Below are 27,296 nucleotides of genomic sequence, written 5' to 3'. Positions count from 1 at the left end.
CCAGAATATATGTGTCACAGGTCCCAGAATTACTGCACAGGTGGCTGCTGTCTGTGTTTTCCTTTACAAAGCAAGTCCATAAATTCTGGGACCAGAGGCTGTTTTTTAAATTCCCAAATCTCAGCAAAAGATCACCAGGCAAACGAAGAGACAGAAAAACATGTTCCAACAAAAGGAAGAAAGTGAAACCCTAAAGCTGACCCTAAATTAGTAGAGAAGTATTAAATGCCTGACAAAGAATTCAAAATAGTGATCATTAAAGTGTTCATGAAGGAAGAGGAGACAACAAGTAACTACATGGCACCAGTAGACTATGCATGTTCAAAATGAAAATCCAAAGGACATAAAGTCTAAAAAAACAACTAAACAGAAATTGGGAGCTAAAAAAGTACAATAACTGAATTGAAAAGACACTGAATGGTCAGCAAAAGAATTAATCAAAATGGGTTACCTCAGTGGTTCAGGAGTTGAGTGTCTGCCTTTGGCCCAGGGCGTGATCCCGGAGACCCGGGATCGAGTCCCATGGAGCCTGCTTCTCCCTCTGCCTGTGTCTTTGCCTCTCTCTCTATGTGTATCTTTCATGAATCAATAAATAAAATCTTAAAAAAAAAAGAATTAATCAAAATGAAGCAAGAATTAGACAACTTACAGATCCCTTGTTTTCAATTATCCATTGAGGGGAGTAAAAATCATGGGGAAAAGGACAGAGTCAGAGGGACTTATTGGGACACCAACAAGTGGACCAACATACACATTAAGGGGACCTTGCGAACGAGAGGAGAGTGAAAGAGAGCAGAGAACTTACATGAAGAACTTTTGGCTTAGAATTCTCACAATTGTAGAAAGAAAGATACAAATTCAAGAAGCTCAGTGAATTCTAAGTAGGATAGATGTCAAGACATGAACACAGTGATACACTATAAATAACATAACCTATCAGGGACGCCTGGGTGGCTCAGTGGTTGAGCGTCTGCCTTTGGCTCAGGTCGTGATCCCGGGTCCTGCATTGGGCTCCCTGCAGGGAGTCTGCTTCACCCTCTGCCTATGTCTCTGCCTCTCTGTGTCTCTAATGAATGAATACATAGATAGATACATAGATAGATAGATAGATAGATAGATAGATAGATAGATAGATAGATAGATAGATAACCTCTCAAAAATCACAAGTGAAAGAATTTTGAGACAGCAAGATAAAAGTAACTCACCTTGTGCAACAGACTCATCTAAGAATATTAATGGTTTCTCAGCAGAACTTGTATAAATAAGTGTATGAGATAATATATTCGAGTACTGAAAGGTCAGAAAATATCGACCAAAGATATTTTATCTGCAATACTATCCTTCAAAAATGGAGAAATAAAAACTTTCCGGGGAAAAACTACTAGAAGTGTACCAGTAGACTTGCCTTATAAGAAATATTAAAGGAAATCTTTCTACCTACAATAAAAAGGTTCTAAACAGTAATTAAAACCACAGGAAAATATAAAGCTCCACAAATATAGCAACGTTAACTATTGTAAAGTGGTAGCACAAATCACTTTTATTTATGTGACAGAAATTTTTAAAAGAATAAAAGCGAAAAATGATATATCTAAATTATAGACCACACCACATAAAAGATGGAATTTGGGATATCAGTGACATAAATTGGGTGAAGGAGTAGAAATGACAAACAGTAGAGTTTTGTATGCTGTTGAGAATACCAGGTTGCAATGGTTTATTATAGCTTTGAGAGGCTTTAGATATCCCTAGGGTCACAAAAAGAAAAAACCCTGTAGAACTCATAAAAAGAAAATGAGAATGGTATCAAAGTCTGTCAATACAAAATGTCAAAGAAACATAGTGGAGCACAATAAAAGAGAGATTGTGGGATTAAACAACCACAAGAAGTAAAGTATGAAAAAACAGCAGTAGTGGTCCTTTCATCCAGTGAGTACTTTTTAAGTAGATTAAAAGGTGCAAATTGGCTGAATGAATAAACCACAAGATCAAGAACCTCCTGTCTATAAGAGAGTCACATTAAATCTAAGAACACACAAGAGATGCCAAAGTATGTGAAAAGTCTTTTCATGCAAATAGAAGCCAAACAAGGGACCAGTGGCCTTACTAATATCACGCAAATACACATTAAGTTCATAGAGTGTCAGGATACAAAAATGACATTATTTATAGATAAAGGAATGAAATTCTGTCGATACTATAACAATAATAAATATATGTGCACCTAACAACAGGGACCCCATTTATGTGAAATACAAAAGACAGAATTGAAGTAAGAACTCAATGGTGTCATGAGAGTAGCAGAGGTTAATACCTCAATTTAATTGTATAGCAAGACCACATTAAGTCCAAGGAGAGCACTTGCGCATTACAGACCACTTACACGTAATAGACATATACATACCACTCCACCAAGCAAGAGCAGAATATATAATCTTTTTAATCATACATGGAACATTTTCTAGTATAGACAACCTGTTTGTCTGCAAAACAAGTCTTAACAAATTTATGAAGATTAAAATCATAGAAGTTTTTTGTTGTTTTTTTTTTTACCACAACGTAATGAAATTAAGAATGAATAGCAGAAAAGAATGCCTGGGTGGCTCAATCAGTCAAGCATCTGTGTTTGGCTCAGTCATGATCCCAGGGTTCTGGGATGGAGTCCCACATCAGACTCCTCGTTCAGCAGAGAACCTGCTTCTCCCTCTGGCTGTTGCCTTTCTGCTTGTGCTCTCTCTCTCTCTGACAAATAAATAAAATTTAATTTTACTTATTTTAATTTTAAAAAATGAATAGTAGATGGAAAATCAGAAATTCCACAAATATTTTGAAATTATACAACGCACTCTTGAACAATCAATGGTCAAAATGAAATTTAAAAAATGACCAGTAATTATCTTGAGACTAATGAAATAAAACTCAGTATATTGAAACATGGAATTCAGAGAAAGTGATTCCAAAGAAACATTCAGTGGAGTGAAAAGGCCGTCTGTGAAATGAGAGGACATTTTCTCTAGAACCTTTAGAGCATAAGGAATTAATATCTATCGTATAGAAAGAACTCTTGCAACAACCACAAAACAAAACAAAAAAAAAAAGAGAACAAAACAAAAAAGACCCTGGTACGATTAAAAAATGGACAAAAGATTGAATGGGGGATCCCTGGGTGGCGCAGCGGTTTAGTGCCTGCCTTTGGCCCAGGGTGCGATCCTGGAGACCCGAGATCGAATCCCACGTTGGGCTCCCGGTGCATGGAGCCTGCTTCTCCCTCTGCCTATGTCTCTGCCTCTCTCTCTCTCTCTCTCTCTCTCTGTGTGTGACTATCATAAAAAAAAAAAAAAGGGCAAAATCCAGGGAAGATATGCAAATGGACAAACATATGAAAGATGCTCAAAATCACTATTCATTAGAAAAATACAAGCAAAACAGTGAGTCATACCTCACTACTTCTTCAGATTCCACTATTAAACGAGAATAACACCAAAAAAGAGCTACTCTGAGTTGTAAATCACAAGAATCCTTAGAACTCATAGAACCCGTAAGGACTGCTAGATGAGATGCAAATGGCACAAGCGCTATGGAAAACCATGGGATTTTGTAAAAAAATTTAAATTATATTGCCCTATGATTCAGCCATCCCACTTGAGACTATATAACCAAAGAATTCAAAGTAGGATGTGCAAGAGATACTTGCACAAGCAGATTTCATAGCAGCAATGTTCAGAAAAGCCAATAATAATGAAAGCAACAAAAATGTTCGAGAACAGATAAAGAAAATGTAGCATATACATACTTTGAAAAAAGAAACATCATGCACAAAAAAACTAATAGTGACTGAAATAATTCACAGAGATAAATACACTATGATTTCACTTAAGTAATGAAACAAAAGATATTCCTGAATACAGAAACACCACGAATGCTCTAAAATATACAGAGTATCACTGCTACACTAAAAAGCACATACAGTTAAGTATTAATTATACCACAATTTAAATGTATCTTGAGAAAAGTAGATCAAAATTCTAAGGGGGGGATCCCTGGGTGGCGCAGCGGTTTGGCGCCTGCCTTTGGCCCAGGGCGCGATCCTGGAGACCCGGGATCGAATCCCACGTCAGGCTCCCGGTGCATGGAGCCTGCTTCTCCCTCTGCCTGTGTCTCTGCCTCTCTCTCTCTCTCTCTCTCTCTCTCTCTCTTTCTCTGTGACTATCATAAATAAATAAAAATTAAAAAAAAAAACAAAATTCTAAGGGGATTTGCCTCAAGGGAAATTTATATTTATGAACAAAACATTTAATAAATATGGGGTTGTTTACTAATTATCAAACTCCCTTCTTTTTTTTTTTTAAGATTTTAAAAGTCTATTTATTCATGAGAAACAGAGAAGCAGAGACATAGGCAGAGAGAGAAGCAGGCTCCCAATGGGGAGCCTGATGCAGGATTCCATCCCAAGACCTTTGATTCATGATCTGAATCAAAGCCAGATGCTTAACCACTGAGCCCCCCAGGCAACACATGTAAGTCAAGCGTGTTCTTTTTTTTTTTTTTTTCTAAAATTTTATTTATTTATTCATGAGACACAGAGAGAGAGAGAGAGAGAGAGAGAGAGAGAGAAATGCAGAGACACAGGCAGAGGGAGAAGCAGGTCCCATGCAGGGAGCCTGACATGGGACTCGATCCCGGGTCTCCATGATCACACCTTGGGCTGCAGGTGGCGCTAAACCGCTGCCCTGTCAAGCATGTTCTATCAGAACTTTAGAATCTGGGGCATCTGAGTGGCTCAGTGGTTGAGCCTGTGCCTTTGGCTCAGGTTGTGATCCTGGGGTCCTTGGATGGAGTCCCACATCAGGTTGCCTACAGGGAGCCAGCTTCTACCTCTGCCTGTGTCTCTGTCTCTTTCTGTGTGTCTCTCATGGATAAATAAATAAAATCTTAAAAAAAAAAGACTTTAGAATCTAAAATCATAGCTCAATTTCACAGAAAACTAATCACAAAGCGAAAACAGAACACAACCAAAGGAACTCCATATACACATGACAAAATTAGAAAATCATTATTGTTAAGAAATATGGTAACAACACCTGTTATGGGATCCCTGGGTGGCGCAGCGGTTTGGCGCCTGCCTTTGACCCAGGGCGCGATCCTGGAGACCTGGGATCGAATCCCACATCGGGCTCCCGGTGCATGGAGCCTGCTTCTCCCTCTGCCTGTGTCTCTGCCTCTCTCTCTCTCACTGTGTGCCTATCATAAATAAATTAAAAAAATAAAAAAAAAAAAAAAAAAAAAAAAAAAAAAAAAACAACACCTGTTATGAGGCAAAAATGGAACTGAAAAAATGGCTTAGCAAGGAGTTTCTTAGAAATATGCACAGATTTCCCCAGGCCCCCCAAAGCCATAGAAAAGCAGACAGATTGTGCAGGCCCTCGCAGGCCATGGAAGGGTCCCTTGGCCCTCTTCCGGAATATGATGTAAGACCAGGGGAGCGGAAGGAGAATCTTACAGGATGTAGGAGCATGGGAAGTGTTAGAATTGTCTATGACAGAAACATAAATCAACAAAAGCTTTTAGAAAATTCTTTCACTCAGTGCTTCCCAAATGACACTTTTAAGGTTTGGTCTCCTCCTTCACTTTTGCACTTCACATAAGTCATCTACTTTCTTCATTCCCAACTTTGTGGCTGGACAGCTCCTTTCTCTTCACATCTCAGGGCTCCTATTTGCTCCAAAAAGGTGACCGGGTCTGGCGTAGATATAGCAAGACCCGTTTATTTAAAAAATAGGGGGGCGGGGGCAGCTCGGGTGGCTCAGTGGTTTAGCGCCGCCTTCAGCCCAGGGCCTGATCCTGGAGACGCGGAATCGAGTCCCACGTTGGGCTCCCTGCGTGGAGCCTGCTTCTCCTTCTGCCTGTGTCTCTGCCTCTCTTTCTGTCTGTGTCTCTCATGAATAAATAAATAAACAAAATCTAAAAAACAAAACAAAACAAAAAAAAACAAAACTTAAAAAAAAGGGCGGGGGGTGGGGGATGCCCAGGTGGCTCAGTGGTTGAGCATCTGTCTTTGGCTCAGGGCGAGATCCCAGAGTCCGGGGATCAAGTTTCGCATCGGGCTCCCCCCATAGATCCTGCTTCTCCTCCCTCTACCTGTGCCTCTGCCTCCCTCTCTGTGTCTCCCATGAATAAATAAATAAAACCTTTAAAAAATAAAAAATAGGAATATGAGTCTGGTTGGAGATTCACTAATTTTGAACCCACTAATGTCCTCAGTAGAGAAGATAGGACAATGTAGAATTCTCGAAAATGATTTCTGAAAACACTGTTATTTGATGAGTTTGAATGCAATGATTTTAGTGACAGTTAAAAGTTCTACTGAGCGTGCCTGGTTGGTTCATTCTGTTAAGCATCTGTGTCTTGATTTCAGCTCAGGTCATGATCTCAGGGTCATGGGATCCCGCCTCAAATGGGGCTGTGTGCTCAGTGCAGAGTCTGCTGGAGATACTATCCACGGCCCCTCTTCCTCCCTCAAGCTCTCTCTCTCTCTCTCAGTCATCAATAAATAAGTAAATATATAAATATATCAATCTATTTACTTATCAATTTTTCAAAAGATTTTATTTATTTATTCATGAGAGGCACAGAGAATGAGAGACAGAGACATAGGCAGAGGGAGAAGCAGGCTCCATGCAGAGAGCCTGATGTGGGACTCGATCCTCAGACCCTGGATCATGCCCTGAGCCAAAGGTAGACGCTCAACCACTGAGCCACCCAGGCATCCCTCAATCAATTTAAAGGCTCTACTAGCATACCAAGAATGGCAACAACAATCCTTTTTATTTTTACTTTACTTTTTTTTTTTTACTTTACTTTTTAAAAGATTTTATTTGTTTGAGAAAGAGAGACAGCCTGAGCAGGGGGAGGAGCAGAGGGAGAGGGAGAAGCAGATTCCCTGCTGAGCATGGAGCCCAGTGGCAGGGTCTGGGGTGGGGTGGCTCCATCCCGGAACCCTGAGATCATGACCTAAGTTGAAGTCAGATTGTTAATAGACTGAGCCACCAGGTACCCCAGCAATGCTTTTTAAACATTTGCTAGTCACTAGATAGCATTATAACACTTTATATAAGTTAGTACAAATAATAAACACCAAAATAATTGATGAGACCAAACATATCATTTTTCCTTTTCATAAGAGTTTTTTGCCCGGGACGCCTGGGTGGCTCAGTGGTTGAGCATCTGCCTTTGACTCAGGGCCTAATCCTGGTGTCTGGGATCGAGTCCCATGTAAGCTCCTGCAGAGAGCCTGCTTCTGCCTCTGCCTGTGTCCCTGCCTCTCTCTCTCTCTCTCTCATGAATAAATAAATAAAATCTTAAAAAAAAAAAAAAAAGATTTTTTTTGCCAAACACCCAATAAATGGAAAGAACTAGGTTTTCACCAAGGTCATCTGATATAGAGTTTATCTAACATGACATACATATCTGTATACAGAGACTACTACCTTAAAGCAACGTTCTCTAAGGGCCAAAGGTAGGCTGCCTCAAGATAGGACAGTTGGTATGAACATTCTTTTGGGCTAAAGGCACTTGACACCCTATAGGGCAAAGAGAAGTTTTTGTCCCTCCCCTCATAATGTAGAAAAATCTTTTTTTTTTTTTTTTTTTTTTTTAAGATTTATTCAGGGCAGCCCCCAGTGGCTCAGCAGTTTAGCACTGCCTTTGGCCCAGGGTGGGATCCTGGAGACCCGGGATCGAGTCCCACGTCAGACTCCCTGCATGGAGCCTGCTTCTCCCTCTGCCTGTGTCTCTGCCTCTCTCTATATGTCTCTCATGCATAAGTAAATAAAAAATCTTAAAAAAAATAAAGATTTATCCGTTCATTCCTGAGACACACACAGAGAGGCAAAGACCTAGCCAGAGGGAGAAGCAGGCTCCCCCTGGAGAGCCCGATGTGCGACTTGATCCTAGGACCTTTGATCACACCCTGAGCCAGAGGCAGACGCTCAAGCATCTGAGCTACCCAGGCGTCCCTGTGTAGAATAATCTTTTTTTTTTAATTTTAATTTAATTTTATTTATTTATGATAGGCACACAGTGAGAGAGAGAGGGAGGCAGAGACATAGGCAGAGGGAGAAGCAGGCTCCATGCACCGGGAGCCCGACGTGGGATTCGATCCTGGGTCTCCAGGATCGCACCCTGGGCCAAAGGCAGGCCCTAAACTGCTGTGCCACCCAGGGATCCCTGTGTAGAATAATCTTAACTGGCCATCTTTCACAGAATAAATGTTACTACTAGGGACAAATTTCATTTGAGTCATCCATCTGTGTGGCAGGGCAACATCTGCTGTTATTCTTCTTGCCCTGTTTAGTGCATTTCTCCACTTCAAAGTCTCAGGCCCTCCTCCTAACTTCAGGATATGAACCTCATTTTGCCCAATTTTGCAATTTCCGTGTCTGTGAGCGTTCCCTACACCTATGAAATTTAATTTTATCTTGTCCTGTTAATCTGTCTCTGTTCAATGGGTTTCTCAATCCAGCTAGAAGGATCCTGAAGGGCACAGAAATTTGTGCTCCCTGGCATGATCAACACAACATTGATCTAATGAAACCAGCATTGATCTTGTCAGTTCAGATGAAAAAATGCACACTACAGGTCATATTGTCCTCAGGCCCAGCTGTACCAGATAAGGAACATGGAGACTAGGCTCAAGAGGTAAGTGGTTATCGGCACTACCCTACAGATGTAACTACCAGATATACCTAATAAAACCTCTAAGATAGTTCACTAAAGAAAGCCTTTGACACTTCCAATTTCATATCATCAAATTTATTATTCTTGCTTAATTAAGAACACAACACAAACATGGATCTCAGGTGTTACTTTCAGGGGTACCTGAAAGTAAGATAATTTACTATAGAGATCTAATCTGGAAATCAGTAGGAACCAGTAAATCACTGCATGAAAGAATGAATGAGGTCCTTTTGCTTTAGCGTCAGCAAGGGAGGATTATTATATTTCTCAGATTTTCTTGAAAGGAAACATTTCCTCAAATACTCAGGAGGGGGGACACCTGGGTGGCACACGGTGGAGCATCTGCCTTGGCTCTGGTGGTGATCCCAGGGTCTTGGGATCAATTCCTGAATCATGCTCCCTGTGAGGAGCCTGTTTCTCCCTCTGCCTATATCATTGCCTCTCTCTGTGTGTCTCTCATGAATAAATAAAATCTTTTTTTTTTTAAGATTTGTTATTTATTTATTCATGATAGACAGAGAGAGAGGCAGAACACAGGCAGGGGGAGAAGCAGGCTCCATGCAGGCAGCCTGACATGGGACTTGATTCTGGGTCTCCAGGATCAGGCCCTGGCCTGAAGGTGGCGCTAAACTGCTGCGCCACCTGGGCTGCCCAATAAATAAAATCTTTTAAAAAATATACAGGAGAAGTATATTTTGCCTCTGAGCCCTACAGTAGCATTTATGTGCTTTGGTTGTTTTTTTTTTTTTTCCAATAAAGATTTTATTTATTTATTCATGAGAGACAGAGAGAAAGAGGCAGAGGGAGAAACAGGCTCCATGCAGGAAGCCCGACATGGGACTCCATCCCTGGACTCCAGGATTACACCCGGGATTGAAGGCAGCGCTAAACCACTGAGCCACCAGGGCTTCCCTATGCTTTGGTCTTGAACATAGAAGAATGATGAATTAATATTATAATCAATCGTGTGGATGGCATTGGCCTGAAGTGTACAACTCCCCAACCTGTACAATATTTGTTATTAAAAATAGGGAGTCTCTCTCTCTCTCTCTCTGTGACTATCATAAATAAATAAAAATTTAAAAATAAAAGTCTTGTCTAAAAAGGGATCCCTGAGTGGCGCAGCGGTTTGGCGCCTGCCTTTGGCCCAGGGCGTGATCCTGGAGACCCGGGATCGAATCCCACGTCGGGCTCCCGGTGCATGGAGCCTGCTTCTCCCTCTGCCTGTGTCTCTGCCTCTCTCTCTCTCTCTCACTCTCTGTGTGACTATCATAAATAAATAAAATTAAAAAAAAATAAATAAATAAATAAATAAAATAAAAATAGGGAGTGCCAAAAAAAAAAAAGGGGGGGGGGGGAGTGCCTGAGTGCCTCATTCAGTTAAGTGTCTGCCTTTGGCCAAGTCGTGATCCAAGGGTCCTGGGGTCAAGCCCCACACCAGGCTCCCTGCTCCACGAGGAGACTGCTTCTCCCTCTCCCTTTCCCTCTATCCTGCCGCTCCTCCTGCTTGGGCATGCTCTCTCACTATCATTTGCTCTGTCAAATAAATAAATAAAATCTCAAAAATGAAATAAAAGTGGATTCAAAGGGTGCCTCAGTAGCTCAGCATGTTGAGTGTCTGACTCTTGATTTTAGCTCAGATCACGATCTCAAGGTTGTGAGATTGAGCCCCACATCAAGCTCTGCACAGGACTTGCAACCTGCTTTGGATTCTCTCTCTCCTTCTCGCTCTGCCCCTCCACACCCCTGCTTATGCACACAGCCTCTCTCTCAAAAAAATAAAAACACAGGCTTTAAAATATTAAAAAAAACAAAAACAATGAATTCAACACAAATAATTCAGCTGGTCCATCAGGGAAAACATAGAAGAATCAGCCACTTAGCATTCTCAGCACTTTGAATTTAGCCAGGCTAACTCCAGAAAAACACAAAACATAAAATACAATCAGCCATCTCCAGAGGGACGCTTGAAGGGGTAAGATCACTCTAATTAGCACACTCATTTCCAGCTAAACTCCCTTAGGTGCTGCACCTTTCAATCCACTAGGATGGAAAATAAACCTTCACTATAGGGAGAAAAGGGATGGAGATGCACCTTCCAACCATCCGGTGGGAGTCATGTTAACACATATGGATTACCTATTTGCAAGTGTCTAAATAAATAGAAAATTCTGGGATCCCTGAATGGCTCAGTGGTTTAGCACCTGCCTTCAGCCCAGGGCATGATCCTGGAGTCCCGAGATCGAGTCCCACATCGGGCTCCCTGCATGGGGCCTGCTTCTCCCTCTGCCTGTGTCTCTGCCTCTCTCTGTGTGTCTCTCATGAATAAATAAATACAATCTTAAAAAAAAAATAGAAAATTCTACTGAAGGGTGATTTACTGCTCAAGTGGCCTAAATGAGGACTGCCTGAAAGACTTAATTTGTGTACTTACATATGCTCCTCAAGAGAGAGCGATCTATTCAACTAAACAAACTGAATGGGTTACATATTTTGACTGCTACTTAGAAAATTTAAAGCAAACACAAGATAATATCTATGCAGGAAACAAAAAGGGACCTTCTGAAATAGTGGCAAAAAGTGAGCTCAACAATATCAACTCCTGGACATGTACCTCCTACTGCTCCACCATCTTTTTATGCTTTCTATAGGATATCTGGAAATGAGGCATTAATCAAATCCTCTGTCTGAGAACAAGAATTCTTGTCCCTTCAAAGATCCTTCCAGCTGGAGTAGGAATGAAATTGACGTCAGACAGATTAAAAGGAGACAAACTTAATAGGTGTACATACAGGGAATCCACAGGAATCCATACAGGAATTCCATAGATGTGGAAATTCCAAAGACTGTCAGGCAAGATGAGGAGCCAATGTCATGCTGAACTAAGGAAAAAGGACTGGGGGCCTGGAGCTTCAGAGGAAAGGAAAACATTTCACACGGCAATAAGAAGGGCACGTATTTGGTAATGACATCTTTGTCCTGCCTTGGAGATGGGTCACTGAGATAAACTCTGTTAATAACTCTTATTCTGGGAAAGACCTCACCCCCCAATTTAGAATCTACTGTGTGTTTAAAGGACAGAGTAAAGGTTCTCTCAAGCCTGCAGGATCCCAAGTACCCTCAACTCAAAATCCTCACAAGGCCAATGTGGCACATTCAGGAGGTGGTGGTGGGGCAGCATAGAGACTGTCCTGCACTCCTGCAATTCCCCCATCTGAAACTTCAAGAGTCTCACATGTTAGAAGTTGACCTGGTAGATTGTTTCATGCCATTGATCCAGTATTTTGCTCCTAACAATAGGTCAGTTTAATCAAACTCATTTCAACAGGGGAATGGGGTAAACTAGGTGATGAACCTTAAGGAGGGCACTAGATGTAATGAGTGCTGGGAGTTAGATGCAACTGATGAATCCCTAAACTCTATCCCATGAGTGAATAAAACACTATTTGTTAAGTAACTTGAATAAATTTGAAAGAAGAAGAGGCGACGATGCAGGTGTATTTTTAAGTTAGCCCATTGATAGAATTAACGTTACTAAATGGGAATGGTTAGTAATTAGACCAAATGTTAAGGCAGTTTCTGAGGTCTAATGGTAGCCAGTTGAGCATATTTCTAGCTATTGGTCTTGAAGGATCTTCAGATAGAGTAAGGGCAAGTACAGGCAACCTCACAAATCTTCCTGGCTTCCAGTTGAAATTCCTTTGGTAATCTTTACATTGGCCGATAGAGCTCAACACTAAGCTTGTCTATACATGAACTGTTATGATGATTTCTTTACATCCAATGATTTACATGCAGTTTCCAGAACCTCAGGAAAAATCCTCGCCAGTATACGTTCTCTAAACAGGAGTCAGTGTTAGTTAGCATTGCTGTAAGGCCTTTCTACATTCTAAAACTTTTAAGGTTATTCTCCAATATGTATTCTCTAATATGGACTAAGGGGTGACCAGTCCTTAAAAATGTTCTCAAATTTGGGATCCCTGGGTGGCGCAGCGGTTTGGCGCCTGCCTTTGGCCCAGGGCGCAATCCTCGACACCGGGGATCGAATCCCACGTCGGGCTCCCGGTGCATGGAGCCTGCTTCTCCCTCTGCCTGTGCCTCTGCCTCTCTCTCTCTGTGTGACTATCATAAATAAATACAAAAAAAATTTTAAAAAAAGTTCTCAAATTTAAAACATTTTAAGGTTTTCTGCATTATGATTCTGTGATGAGTAAGTACTGAACAATGATTAGTGGCCATCGTATATTGTTTACATTGGTTAAGATTTTCTCATGAATGAATCCTGTGATGTGATGTCGAATAACGCCTGAGATCTGGATAAAGGCCTTGCCACACTATTCACATTGGTAGGGATTCTTTTCTTCTTCTTTTTTAAAAGAGGTTATTTATTTATTCATGAAAGATGCAGAAAGTGGGAGGCAAAGAGATAGGCAGAGGGAATAGCATGTTCCATGCAGGTAGCCTGATAGGGGGCATAATATCAGGACTCCAGGATCACACCCTGAGCCGAAAGCAGGTGCTAAACTGCCAAGCCACCGAAGGATCCCCTGGTCATAACTTTGAAGTGGAACCTGAGATACCTTGGGAGCCTTTGGTTTGAAACGATTTCTCTATGGTTTGGACAGAGACTTTTTTTCTAGATTCTGTTTTTGTTTAAAAGATTTTATTTGGGGGATCCCTGGGTGGCGCAGCGGTTTGGCGCCTGCCTTTGGCCCAGGTCGCGATCCTGGAGACCCGGGATCGAATCCCACATCGGGCTCCCGGTGCTTGGAGCCTGCTTCTCCCTCTGCCTGTGTCTCTCTGCCTCTCTCTCTCTCTCCGTGTGACTATCATAAATAAATTTAAAAAAAAAATAAATAAATAAAATAAAAGATTTTATTTATTTATTCATGAGAGACACAAACAGAGAGAATTTATTTATTCACAAGGGACACAGACAGAGGTAAAAGCAAGCTCCATGCAGGAAGCCCGATGCGAGACTCGTTTCCAGGATCTTGGGATCACAACCTGACCCAAAGGCAGATGCTCAACCACTGAGCCAGAGAGGCATCCCTCTTTTCTAGTTTCACTGTGTCCAGAGGTGTGTCCATCGGCAACTCTGGCCCCTTGGATGTCTTCTAGGCCATCACCATCAGTCCCCAGATTCCAGGTGTGTGAAGCTTTAAGTCACAGCCATAGTTTCCATTGGCTGCTCCAATATCCTGTGCCAGATTCTACATGAGCAGATCAAGTCCCACATCGGGCTCCCTGCATGGAGCCTGCTTCTCCCTCTCCCTATGTCTCTCTCTCTCTCTCTGTCTATGAATAAATAAATAAATTCTTTAAAAAAAAAAAATCTAAAAAAAAAAAAACGAACAAAAAAGAACATCCAGAAAATTCAGGTTAGAGCAAGTGGGTACATTGCTGAATTCAGGAATGTGGAGTCATTGTGTGGAAGACATGGTACACAGGGAACTTTGCTTCAGTTGGGCCAGTTCCCCGTCTGTGTTATCCTGTGAGTTCTGGTGTCATCCCTGATGGGTTATCCATGGACCAAAGACTTTTTTATTAGCATGGCAGCAGCATTTATTTGACATTCTTCTTAAGGAAAGCTTTCTAATATACGCGTCCCAGAAAACTCTGTTTATGTTAAGTTGCTTTTTCTTTTATTTTATAAAATAGAAATAAAAGAGACTAGACCAGACTAAAATAATATGAACTCTGTGTGGTGAATTTCTTTGCATAGGCTTAGGAATGATAGAGCCAGAGATATCAGAGTCTACCGCCAGATCCCTCCCTAGCCCACCCAGAACTACCCCTTCTGAGGCTGTGTCCAGGTCTGGCCTAAGTTCTGGGATCTCTTCCCTTCCCAGGACAGATTAGAGGAGATCAGATTCTGAGTGGCTCTTCCTTTCATCTCTTCAGGGCTGGTGCTCACAATTCTCCAAACCCACAATATGATAAATGGGAGCAAAGGACTATAGATCTTAGTAATTTCATTTGCTATATATATATATATATATATATATATATATATATATATATATTAACTTGTTAATATATATATATATTAACTTGTTAACTTGTTAACTAATTTTTTGAAAGATTTTATTTATTCACTCAGCATACACTGAGAGAGAGAGAGAGAGAGAGAGAGAGAAAGAGAGAGAGAGGCAGACACACAGGCAGAGGGAGAAGTAGGCTCCATGCAGGGAACCTGAAGTGAGACTCAATCCCAGGTCTCCAGGATCACACCCCGGGCCGAGGCAGTGCTAAACCGCTGGGCCACCCGGGCTGCCCTTCTTTTCTGTGTTTAACATTAAATCCTGTGCTTCATGACCCTTTCATCTAGATTCCTATTTTCCATTCCTGGAGATTCAGTAGTTACTCAATTTACAAAATATAAATATCTATACATAATGACCTGATTAAAAAACAATGCAGCTGATTAATATTCTTCTGATCTCCTATAGTTAGGATACTTTATTAGATATTTTTAATAAATTTGTGTTGAGAACTCCTAAGATATATTCTTTCAGCAAATTCCCAATATAATAGACATAGAATTATGTGTAGTCTCCAGATTTCCAGAATCTGTACATCCTGTATACCTGAAATTTTGTACCATTTGACCAACATCTCCTATTTTGTCCTCAGTCATCTCCTGACCATCACAATTGTATTCTATCCTTTTTAAAACATATTTTATTTATTCATGAGAGACAGAGAGGCAGAGACAAAGGTAGAAGCAGGCTCCTTGGAAGGAGCCCAGTGTGGGACTTGATCCTGGACCCCAGGATCAATCCTGAGCAAAGGCAGACACTCAACTGCTGAGCCACACGGGCATCCCAACTGTACTCTATTCTTATGAGTTCAACGCAGATTCCAGGTATTATTGAGATAATACAGTATTTGCCATTTTGTGTCGCTTATTGTTATTGTATAACATCCTCAAGGCTCACCTACTTTGTCCCAAATGGAAGCCTGTCATTTTTTTAAAGGCTGAATTTTGGATACGGATATCTATAGATAGATAGATATAGATATTATAGACGTTATATAGTACGTATGACACATAATATATTCTGATATATTTCTATATTGTAAACAATATTACATTATAGTAGATAGAGAGGGATATAGCTATATCACATTCTCTTGAACCACTCCTCCTGGAAAGCAGAGAAACTACAGGGAGATGACACTTCCTATCTGCTAGAATAACCAAGTTTCAGGAAAATACAAGGTAACCCCAATGTGGAAGAATTAAAATGAATATATATTGCTAACGAGAGTGGACAGACTATAGGAAAACAGGCATATACTTACACAGTCATTTTTCAATCCTGTTAAGAAAATACAAACAGGGCAGCCCCTGTGGCCCAGCGGTTTAGCGCCACCCTCAGCCCAGGGCGTGATCCTGAGACCCAGGATCGAGACCCACATTGTGCTCCTTGCATGGAGCCTGCTTCTCCCTCTCTCTGCTCCTTCACATGCTTGCGCTCTATCAAACAAACAAACAAACAAAAAATCTTAAAAAAAGATGAAATGATGTACAAATTCTTTCATTTTTTTCTCTAGTTTCGCTTTTAAAAAAAAAGAAGATTCTATTTATTTATTCATGAGAGACACACACAGAGAGGCAGAGACATAGGCAGAGGGAGAAGCAGGCTCCCCGAAAGGAGCCTGATGTGGGACTTGATCCCGGAACCCCAGGATTATGCCCTGGGCCGAAGACAGATGCTCAAGCACTGAGCCACCCAGGCGTCCCGTTTGTTTTGTTTTTGAGGAATCATTTAGAAATTGTGTATTCGGTGTAAGAATGTAAGTCATGATGGTACAACAATCTCCTTCCCCAGAGCCGCCCAGTTAAGTCACATGTGTACAAATCAAAGATCTATATTTCATGATGTGTGTAACAGGAGGCAGATACATTCAATTTTGTAACCGTAGAAGGAAGAGTGTTTGCACGAGGGTGTTGTGCTTACAATCACTGTGGAATATGTTTTATATTCCGCCGCTCCGATCCACTTCTACTGATGTGAAAATGCCAGTTTCATGCAGCATTGGTTAAGGAATGCAATGTCACTGACAATGAGTGTGATAGGACAATATTTATGTAAACCAACCATTACGTATTTATGTTGAACCCAGTACAAAATATTTTAGTGTCTATGTGTTTTATACTCTGAAATTGCAGAACAGAAGCCCCACCCCAACCTCACAACCTGTATGTCTGAAGGTCAAACTATTACTGACTGGGGGTAATTCATGGGCATTTTTAAACTTTATTTAGATATTTCTCATTATACAATTGATGATATGCCTACGTGTATGTTTGCTAAAGCTATCTTACCAATTGTAAGTATTTAGGAGGTCCTAAAAACAGAATTCTGTTTTTAAAGTCTGAATTTCATTGAGCTTAACTGGGCTTTCCGTTTAGGGCGCTAGAAGCTTAAATCAAAGTTTCCTGAGGCATTGAAGGTATTGGTTTCCACCTGATCTCCTCCATGGTCACAACTTGTGCGTGGTATCCTCAAGGGAGACAGACGATGTTGAGTCTCCCTGTTTACTCAAAATTATATCCGTGGTCCTTTACTGCCAATTCAACTGAAGGAACTACTAGGCATTTTATATAAGTAAGGTTATTGCCCCATGGCTGGAATTACAAACTTGACAATTTTGAACCAAGTACAAATAAGACAATTAATGAGTAGGAGAATGAATAGTGACCTCCAAATGTACCCCTACAATTTCTACCACCCCCAGCTCCATCCCTCTCCTCCTTCCTCTTTATCTCCCATTGTGACCTTAAGGTCTTCACCTCTGTGACCTTTACATTTCCGTGAAAGCTCTTTGTCTGCAAAGGACTCTCCTAGTCTTCATTGCTCTTCTAAATCCATGAAGTGTGTTTCAGACCTCTATACCAATAAACCCTTCTTGCCTGATTCTAGAGCTCTCTTCCTTCCATTGTCCCAAGAACCTCCATTCTTTCCTCCTCCTCCAATGCCATTTGTCCCTTTCCCACCCAATTCCAATGATTTTAGCCCATTTATCGTGTCTCTTATGTCCATTATCAATATCTGACCCATCATTTAACAGAGTCCTTAGTTTCCTCATGACCCTACTCTCATTACCCACAACCCTACACTCCCTGACTTTCTCATGGACCCTTTGGCCTACTGACGCCCACTCTTCTCCCAGCTCTGATGATCCCCCTCCACCCACATACACTCTGTTCCCCAGGTATCATCTGTTCTCCCCATCCATCATCTCTTGTTGCAACACTGAACACTCCCAGGACTGCATTCACAAGTAACTATCCCCCTTCCATCCATATGTTCTTTGACCCATCACAGGCAATAAAGTTGCATATGTCTTTTACCCAACCTTGCCTTTGAACTCCCTTTGCCCATTAATTTGTCATCCACTATCCCCTTCTTTCTCATGATTTCCTTTACCTTCTCATTCCCTCAACACATAGGCCTCATACCCTTAATGTCCCTGCATACACCCACCCAACCTTAAAATCTGTAGTGCACTTTAACCCCTCAGTGACATTTAATAACCTAGTGCTTTTAGCCGTGTTCCAAGTTACAGAACATGTCTCAATGATGTTCAAGTCCTAATCCTCATTGCCTGTAACTGTAACCTATTTTGGGCAATAGGATCTTTGCAGATGTAATTAAGTGTATATGTCATACTGGATTCAGGTAAACCCCAATTAAATTCCTCTTGTCCTATTGAGAAGAGGGAAGTTTGTTTATTATTATTTTAAAAAACATTTTATTTATTTATTCTGAGAGACACACAGAGAGAGAGGACAGACAGACAGACAGACAGAGACAGAGAGGGGCAGAGAGAGAGAAGCAGGGAGCCTGATGTGGGACTCAATCCTGGGACTCCAGGATCACTCCCTGGGCTAAAGGCAGGGGCTCAACCACTCAGCCACCCAGGCATCCCAAGAGGGAAGTTTAGACACAATGCTATGTGATGAAGGGACAACGATGTGTCTCAAGCCAAAGAAGATCAAGGATAGCTATAGTTCCCCGAAGTTAGAAAGCAAGACTCAATTCTTGAGACAAAAGGTGGCCCTGCCAACAGCTTGGCTTCAGATGACTAAGTGCCTCCAGAAGTGTGACACAATAATTTTTTGGGTTCTTTAGCACCCAGTTGTAATAATTTGTTACAGAAGCCCTAAGAACTAACATGGGTCCTGTCTTCTCTTCCCTTGTGGCTGTGTTACCCCAAGCTCCCAGACTCTGCATTTCATTTATCCCTGTGCGCTCATTGTTACCGCCTCCCTTGTCTCATATCACTACTTGTCTTCATGCCTTGTACCTCAACCTAAAGTGGCACTGCTCATTATTCTTTCAGTGGCATATATTGTGAATATGGTCCTTGATGACATTATGAAGCAACATTGTTAAACATCCTACCATAATTCTTATTTTCTATCTTCTGTACTAGTGCATGCTTGAAAATGCTGTATATTCTCATACATGTAGTCACATATTCTAACTTAAAAGATTTTGTGTAACTCTTTTTAGAAGCTATTTGCATTTTTCCATTTAGCTTATATTAAAGTTTTACCCCAAAAGACCATACCATTTACTAGACAGTCCATTTAGAGAACATAATAATTACCTGTATATTTCACACTTGATATTAGCCAAAAAGCCAAGAAGCGATTACCTATATATTTCAGAGGTGCTTTTTCCTACTCACCTATGACTGTCTTCAGAATCTCAAGCTTCACCATCTGCACTGCCTTGGGTCTCTAGCCTGCTGGCCTTCTTTGCAGACTCCAGACTTGCCAGCTCTCACAATCATATTAGCTAATTCATTACAGGAAATTTTTCCCACTATCTATGTAGAGACCTATAGAAAGAGAGACATCTATTTCTATATGTAGTAAGCCTATATATAATCTCTGGGTCTATGCAAATATAGATTAAAAATATGCAAAAAAATAAAATAAAATAAAATAAAAATAAAAATATGCATAGATGTGTGCATATCCATTCAATTGATTCTTTGGAGAAACCTACTTTAGATTTAGTGTCCATACATTTTTTCCACTCAAAATCAACCTACTGAACTTAATTGATATTAATTACTATATGTTTTATCTTCCTTTATTTTTTTAAAAAAGATTTTATTTATTTATTCATGAGAGACACACAGAGAGAGGCAGAGACACAAGCAGAGGGAAAAGCAGGCTCCTCAAGGGGAGCCAAGTGTGGGACTTGGTCCTGGGACTCCAGATCACAACGGATCCGAGGGCAGACACTCAACCACGCAGCCACCCAGGTGTCCGAGTATATATTATGTTTAGTTTGACAGAACTTCCTTTCCATGTGCTTCTCTGAAAAATTGTTTTTCTGTATTATCACAAAAATTAAAAGAGAAAGTCAAATGCCAAATTCCAGTTGAAATCTTCTGTGTGCATGTATGCACATATGTGTGTTTAATTAATACCTGAATGTATGCAGTTGTTCATATTTGCCATTAATACGAGATCTTTTGTAGGAATATCGTATTTGGGGTTCCTTTTAAACAGCTTTATTTGGTATAACTTACATGCCACATAATTTATCCACCTAACGTGTACAATTGATAGCTTCTTAACCAAGTCACATGTAGGTATAAGCAAACAATTGTCAATTCTAGAACATTTCATTACCTCCTAAGAAACTTCACACTCATTAGCTATGACCACTCTCATCTTCTTATTCTCATATCTAATCAATAATCTGCTTACTTTTTCCAATTTTCTTCACCTACTACTGACATGACATTATATAAGTTTAAAAGTGTACAATTTAACTATTATATATTGTTAATTATAGCCAACATATATTGAATATATACACCAGATTATCTACTCACTGACAAGAGACACAAGTTATTTCCAGGTCCTGGCTATTAGGAGTAATGCTATTGCATGGTCTCTATTTTCCACATGTTTATAATTTTTCTAGTTTTGTACTTGTACCTGACTTCCACTTTCATGGCACTGTTGTAGGAAAAGATGCCTGATACGATTTCAATCAAATTTATTAAGACTTGTTTTGTGGCCCAATATAAAAATCTATATTGGGGAATGTTCCTTGTGCATGTGAGAAGAATGTGTTTCTTGCTGTTGGTGGAATGTTATAAGTCAGTCTGCTAAATATCATTGAAGTCTGGTACTTCCTTATTGATTATCTTGTCCCATATTGAAGGTGCACAATTGAAGTCCCCTGCTCTTGTATTGCTGTCTCTTTTTCTGTTCTTGTCTGTTCATTGTTGCTTATATATTTGGGTACTTTTATGTTGAGTACATAAGTATTCTAAAGATGACATCCTTTTGTCGAATTAACTCCTTCATTTTATTTTATGAAGGGGTATTATGATAACGTACCTGAAAGGACAAATCAGTTATTTGGAGACTTTAAATAGCAGAGAACAATGTAAATTAAATTACATGTGAAAATCTGCAATGTATAATAGCCAGAGATTAGAAAACTGACTACTGTGGGGAAAAGATTGATTAGCCCATACTAGTTGGTTTCAATAAACCATTGACTACTTCTTACAGTAATTACCAAGATTATCATTGCAACAATATTTTTCCACACACATCAAAATCTGGAAGCAGTAACTCCTCAAATTGTCATTTAGTGTTCTCTTTTTCCCAACCTCAAAGCACAGAAGTAGGTATTTGAATATTGACTAGCCATTTAGGGGACACAGGAGATACACATGTTCATAAACATTACATAAGCTTTAATTGATGTACCTGGAAAAACACCACCAAAATTTATGGGAAAGTATGTTATTTTTCATAGGGTTAAGTATTATATGAGTTTTAAACATACTATTTGAGTCCTACCAAAACTGGAATGGGGGAAATCATTTTTTCCCAAATGCACCATAATTAAAAACACTGCACGATGTAACCCCTTTATTTTATAATGACCTGAGCAGTGTCTTACTAGTCCTTGACTTAAAGTCTACTTTGATTGATGTAAGCATACCCATCCTGATTTCATCTGGTTTCTATTTGCATGGTGTATCTTTTTTCACACTGCACTTTCTGTCTGAGTGTGTTCTTAAGGCTGAAGGGAAATCTACTTGGGTCTTCTATTTCTTTCCATTCAGCCAGTCTATACCGTTTAATTGGAGAATTTAGTCCCTTTATATTTAAAGTAAGCACTGATTAAGGTATGGAGTTACTGTTGTCATTCTTTTCATTATTTCCTGTCTGTTTCAGAAATATTTGCTGTCTACTTCATTTGCTATTTATCTTTGTGATTTGGTGATTTTCTGTGGGTGTATACTTCCATTATTTTCTCCCTATCTGTTATGTATTGACTACAGGTTTTTACTTTCCGGTTACCTAGAGGCTTAAAGAAAGACCTCTTTTAACAGTTGATTTTAACTTGTTAACTGCTTAATTTCCATATAAAACTTTTTCAGGCTTGAGAGAACTCTTAAGAAATATGAATGAGCAGTTGTATGCCATCATAGGGAAGACTTATCTTTTCTCTTTGTGAAATCTGTGCTGATTTCCTCATTGGAACCACATCACCTGATGTTGAGAATTCAACTTATAACCATTGCTATTATCAAGATTGATCAGTATTTTCCAGGACTGCCACCTCTTTTTGCTTAAAGACCAACTAGGAAACCATTTTATTTAAACTATCCACAAAGTTTTTTAGTTTTAATGAATGGAGAATGATATTCTGAAAACTTATTTCATGGTAACTTAATGTTATAACCATGAACAGCATCTCCATTTAGATCTTCTTCATATATTCTAAATCATGTTGTTGTTCATTTCAATGGGAAATGAGGTCTGCATGAGCCCCACCTAAGGAAGAAGGGCATCTCATCTTTGATGCAGCAACAGTCAGCCATATAATTTCATATACCAACTAGGCATCCGTGAATTTTCTAAAAAAAAAAAAAATGCATTAATATGACTAGTCACCAATCTCACATACGGTCGGTGTAAAACAAGCACATTGAAGTGATACCTTTGCAAAAATCCATCCCTTGTATCTTTTGAAGCATAATACATCATTTTCATGTTTAACTTTGTATTATTCCTTGTAAGTATTTTTTGAAAAAGATTTATTTATTTATTTAATCAGAGAGAGCGAGCAAGAGGCAGAGACCCAGGCAGAGGAAGAAGCAGGCTCCATGCAGGAAGCCTGACGTGGAACTCAATACCGGATCTCCAGGATCACACCCCAGGCTGCAGGCTACGCTAAACCGCTATTCCACCGGGACTGCCCTACTTGTAAGTATTTGATATAGAGTACTGTCTAAAAAGGGTAACTGATATACTGCTTTGTATTGATTTGTGACATTTATTGACATTTGATGTTCAATAAGTACATTTCTAAATATTTATGTCTTTCAACTTACTTTCCTTTCTGTAATCTCTGATGTTTTCTAAAGTCTATATAGAAAAACAAGGTCTTTCCTCATTCATCTTTTTGTAGGTTTTGAATCTAGTATGCATTTTGGGATACTGATTCAGGACTGAATTCCAGTTAAAGGAACTGCAACTTTTACACTTTATGGTTTCTCTTCTGTATGATAGCTATGATGCTGAGTAAGTCTAGAGGTTTATCTAGATGTAATGATCTTGTAATGATTTTCCTAAGATGGTAAGGCTTGAGTACTGGTTAGTGGGCTTGCCAAATCTTTCGTATTTGTAAAATCCTCTCCACTATATATTTTCTGATCAGGAATCTCGGTTTTCTGTTGTTGAAAGGTCTTGCCACATTCTTTACACGTATTTCATTTCTCTGATATGAATTACCTAATGTGGAGTAAGAGTTGAGCAGTACTTACAAATCCTCTCAGAGTTGCTTCTACTGACACTCTTGGTGCTACTTGTGTACTGTCGTTGGGGACCAGGTACCTCTGAGAAGAGGTAGCTAGGAGATGCTGGCACTCTCAATGGCCGAAGGAAAACCCAAATGAGTCAAAACTGAGGGGTGACTAGGGGACAGGCACTGAGGGGAGCACTTCATGGGATGAGCACTGGGTGTTAATGCTATATGTTGGCATCCAATAAAAAAAATAATAAAAAATAGGGATCCCTGGGTGGCGCAGCGGTTTGGCGCCTGCCTTTGGCCCAGGGCGTGATCCTGGAGACCCGGGATCGAATCCCACATCAGGCTCCCGGTGCATGGAGCCTGCTTCTCCCTCTGCCTTTGTCTCTGCCTCTCTCTCTCTCTCTGTGACTATCATAAATAAATAAAAAAAATAAAAATAAAAAAATAATAATAAAAAATAAAGATAGAAGTCAAGACTGAGAACAATGATCATATTAATTCCAAGGTGATGGGGCAGGATTGCTTTGTAGTGCACTTAAAGATGAAGAAGCATATACTGCATGTAATAAACTAATGAAAAACTATTGTGAACAATAAGGTTTGTCAATGCAACAGGTTACATGATTGATGGGCATCTGATAAAGGAAAAAGACACACACTTCCACAGCTGGAAACGGAGGAGAAAGATACAACTGATGGGTTCCAGCACCAGACAGGAGGTGTCTACTAGAAAGGGAACCTTCTACGTTACAACTCTGCTCCTCCAGACCAAGAAGGGGTTTCCATTGTTCTTTCACTTTTCTCTTCCCCATTCCTTTATTGGACACTAGATAACTGTGTCTCCACACAAGCATATGGCTTTAAAAAACAAAACAAAACTAAATGGCCAATGGTACAGTTTGATCAACATCAAGAGGAGATAGAATGAGGGGAAAAAGTGGTTCTGTGAAACTAATCTTTTCCATTAATGCTGTGATTATTTAGCTCTTATTGTTACATTCCATGAGTTATTTTGCTCTCACAGTTTGACAACAACAATAAAAGAACATAAAAATCCTTGCATTCCTTGTTAGTGTTGTGCCCTAGATTACGAATCTGAGAAACGACCAAGGAGCCGAGACTGATACAAACACATGAGGGTTTATTTACAAGCTTGAGCTTGGGTCCAAGTGTACCCGAAACAGTGAGGCAGGGACTTGGACCCCGAGGTGGTTCCAGCTTAGTTTTATGGGCTGGTCTAGGCGTCCTCCAGAAGGGATGGAGGAATTTCTCAAGTTCTGTTTACATTCTGATATGGGGCTTTCAAGGGCATTAAGCTCTGTTCTCATTCTGATATGGGACTTTCTAAGGCGTTAAGCTGTAAGCTGTTTTTTCCAAAACTGAAGTAAGGTAAAGTTCAGCTCTTATTCACAGGGGCCTGACATTGCTGTACTTGGGCTAATGCTAAAGTTAAGGTGGAATGGCCTCATTTACTCAGCCTCCACAGTGACATTGGAGAATTTTTAAGTTTCTCATTTATCATTGCAAAATCAAGGAATATTTTATATAATTTCGTTGTATAAAGTTTTAGATGTAGGACATTCTGTCTTAAGGTAGGGATAAATTGCTCTAAAAGAAAAGAATATTGATCATTTTCCATTCAAGTCAAGTTTCTTGTTGCTTAAAAGAACTTAAACATTCCTTCACAATCCTAAAACTTTGAAGCCTTGCTCTAGTGGGACTTCTTTGATAATGAATAAAGGCTCAACAGTGATTAAAGGCCTCACCACATTCTTTACATTTGTTAAGGTTTTTCTCTAGTGTGAATTCTGTGATGACTAGTAAGGTGTGAGTGCTGGGTAAAGGCTCGACCACATTCTTTACTTTGGTAAGGCTTCTCTCCAGTATGAAGTCTATGATGTCGAGTAAGACTTGAGTTCTGGTTAAAGGCCTTGCCACATTCCTCACATTTGAAAGGTTTCTCTCCAGTATGAATTCTGTGATGTTGAATACAACTTGCATGAGTGTTAAAGGCCTTGCCACATTCTTTACATTTGTAAGGTTTCTCTCCAGTGTGAATTCTGGATGTTTAGTAAGAGATGAATGACTAGTAAGGTCTTGTCACATTCCTCACATTTGTGAGGTATCTTGCCAGTATGAATTCTGTGATGTTGAGTAAGGCTCCAGTGATGTGTGAAGGCCCTGCCACATTCTTTACATTTGTAAGGTTTCTCTCCTGTGTGAATTCTATGATGCTGAGTAAGGGTAGAGCCATGTCTAAAGGCCTTGCCACATTCTGTACATTTGTAAGGTTTCTCTCCAGTGTGAATTCTGTGATGTACAGGAAGATGTGAACGCCTCTGATAGGTCTTATCACATTCCTCACATTCGTGAGGTTTGTCAGTATGAATTCTTTGATGTTGAATAAAGTTCCAGGGCTGTGTAAAGGCCGTGCCACATTTTTTACATTTGTGTGGTTTCTCTCCAGTATGAATTCTGTGATGCTGAATAAGACCTGAATGAGTGTAAAAGGCCTTGCCACATTCCCTACATTTGTAAGTTTTCTCTCCAGTGAGAATTTTGTGATGTTGAGTAAGATATGAACACGTCTTAAAGGTCTTGCCACATTCCTCACATTTGTGTTGTTTCTTGCCAATATGAATTATGTGATGTTGAGTAAGGTTTGAGTCCTTGTAAAGGCCTTGCCACATTCTTCACATTTGTAAAGTTTGTCTCCAGTATGCATTAGCCTATGTCTATTTAGGGATAAGGAGACCTTAAAGGTTTCACCACATTTTTCACATTTGTACAGTTTCTCCCCAGTACGCATTCCATGACATTGAGGTAGTACTGAGTTCAAGTCAAAATCTTTGCCACATTCCTTACAAATGTCACTATTCTCTCCACTATGAACTGTCTTATGTGTACTTAGCCTTGGTGCTTGACAAAACATGTTCCCAGGTTGATTACACCTGAATGGGTTTTTTCCCACATGAATTCTCTGTTGATCATCAACATTGGAGGACTGGTTAAGAGCACTCTCACATTCATTTTTAGGATTCTCTCCTGTATTCATACTACTTTGTGTACTAAGGTTAGAGTTTTGGTTTTTTTTTTTGGTGGGTGGGGGTCACTCTATGCATTTTATTGACTACAGGGAAGGGGCCACCTCCATGTCACCAGAGGTGCTCACAATTTCTTCAGCCACTCCAGACTGGGGCCCTGGGGGTCCTGGGGTGGCTGGGCACGTCGGGCATGTCCCATCATCTCGGAGGGTCACTGGATAGTTGTAGGGTGTGGCCTGGTTGTTCATGGTGGCATATTTGGTGAAGGGACTGACGATGGGCAGAATCACAGCGAGGCCCCCGATGGTGAAGGACTCGACCAGCACCGGCTCTTTGGCCCAGGCATCCTTGAGGAAGGCGGCGTGTCTCTCGGCCATCTTGGTCTCAGCGTTGGCGGCGGCCTAAGGTTAGAGTTTTGATAAAAGACTTCCCCACATTTACTACCCTCATGATGGTTCCCTAGAAGCTGAGTCCTCACACATCGACTAACATTGGAGCCCTGGTTAAATGTTTTCTCAGATTCACTGCATTGAGCAACTCTGTCTCCATTGAACAGGCTCTGGTAATTTTGTAGGGTCGACTCCTTAGTGAAACACCTCTCAAATGGATCCTGTTTAGCACTTTGTTCTTCATTTTCAAATCTCTGATTTTTAGAAATATTTGACTGAATAGTCAATCCAATTCTTTTTTCACAAGG

The 27,296-nt window shown here is 40.2% G+C and overlaps 2 protein-coding genes and 1 pseudogene across 28 annotated transcripts in view; 1 reads left to right on the top strand and 2 right to left on the bottom strand.

Moving 5' to 3' along the window:
• LOC112643367 (zinc finger protein 420-like) overlaps positions 1–27,296 on the top strand; it is a 642,213-nt gene that overhangs the window by 264,868 nt on the left and 350,049 nt on the right. The window contains exons 9-10 of one of the 26 annotated variants that reach the window (XM_049108149.1): positions 22,860–23,008; positions 24,171–24,611. The exons of 23 other annotated variants lie outside the window; for them this stretch is intronic. In XM_049108149.1, coding sequence (XP_048964106.1) covers positions 22,860–23,008; positions 24,171–24,179 — 158 coding nt within the window. In that variant the 3' untranslated portion in view covers positions 24,180–24,611. Of the gene's footprint in view, positions 1–8,521; positions 8,698–22,859; positions 23,009–24,170; positions 24,612–27,296 lie in introns of those variants that run through there. 2 more of the 26 variants (XM_049108137.1, XM_025421368.3) reach the window with 2 other exon arrangements.
• The window catches only part of LOC112643408 (zinc finger protein 736-like), a 255,589-nt gene that overhangs the window by 55,403 nt on the left and 172,890 nt on the right, over positions 1–27,296 (bottom strand). Inside the window, exon 6 of one of the 2 annotated variants that reach the window (XM_049108374.1) lies at positions 26,661–27,195. The exons of the other annotated variant lie outside the window; for it this stretch is intronic. Within the exon in view, the coding sequence (XP_048964331.1) occupies positions 26,886–27,195 (310 nt within the window). The 3' untranslated portion in view covers positions 26,661–26,885. Of the gene's footprint in view, positions 1–26,660; positions 27,196–27,296 lie in introns of those variants that run through there. 2 annotated transcript variants of the gene reach the window in all.
• Positions 24,597–26,623, bottom strand: LOC112643392 (zinc finger protein 708-like; annotated as a pseudogene).

The sequence above is a fragment of the Canis lupus genome, chromosome 1, assembly GCF_003254725.2.
Source record: "Canis lupus dingo isolate Sandy chromosome 1, ASM325472v2, whole genome shotgun sequence".
In the NCBI taxonomy this organism is placed as follows: Eukaryota; Metazoa; Chordata; class Mammalia; order Carnivora; family Canidae; genus Canis; species Canis lupus.
This window is presented reverse-complemented; position numbering and strand designations above follow the sequence as displayed.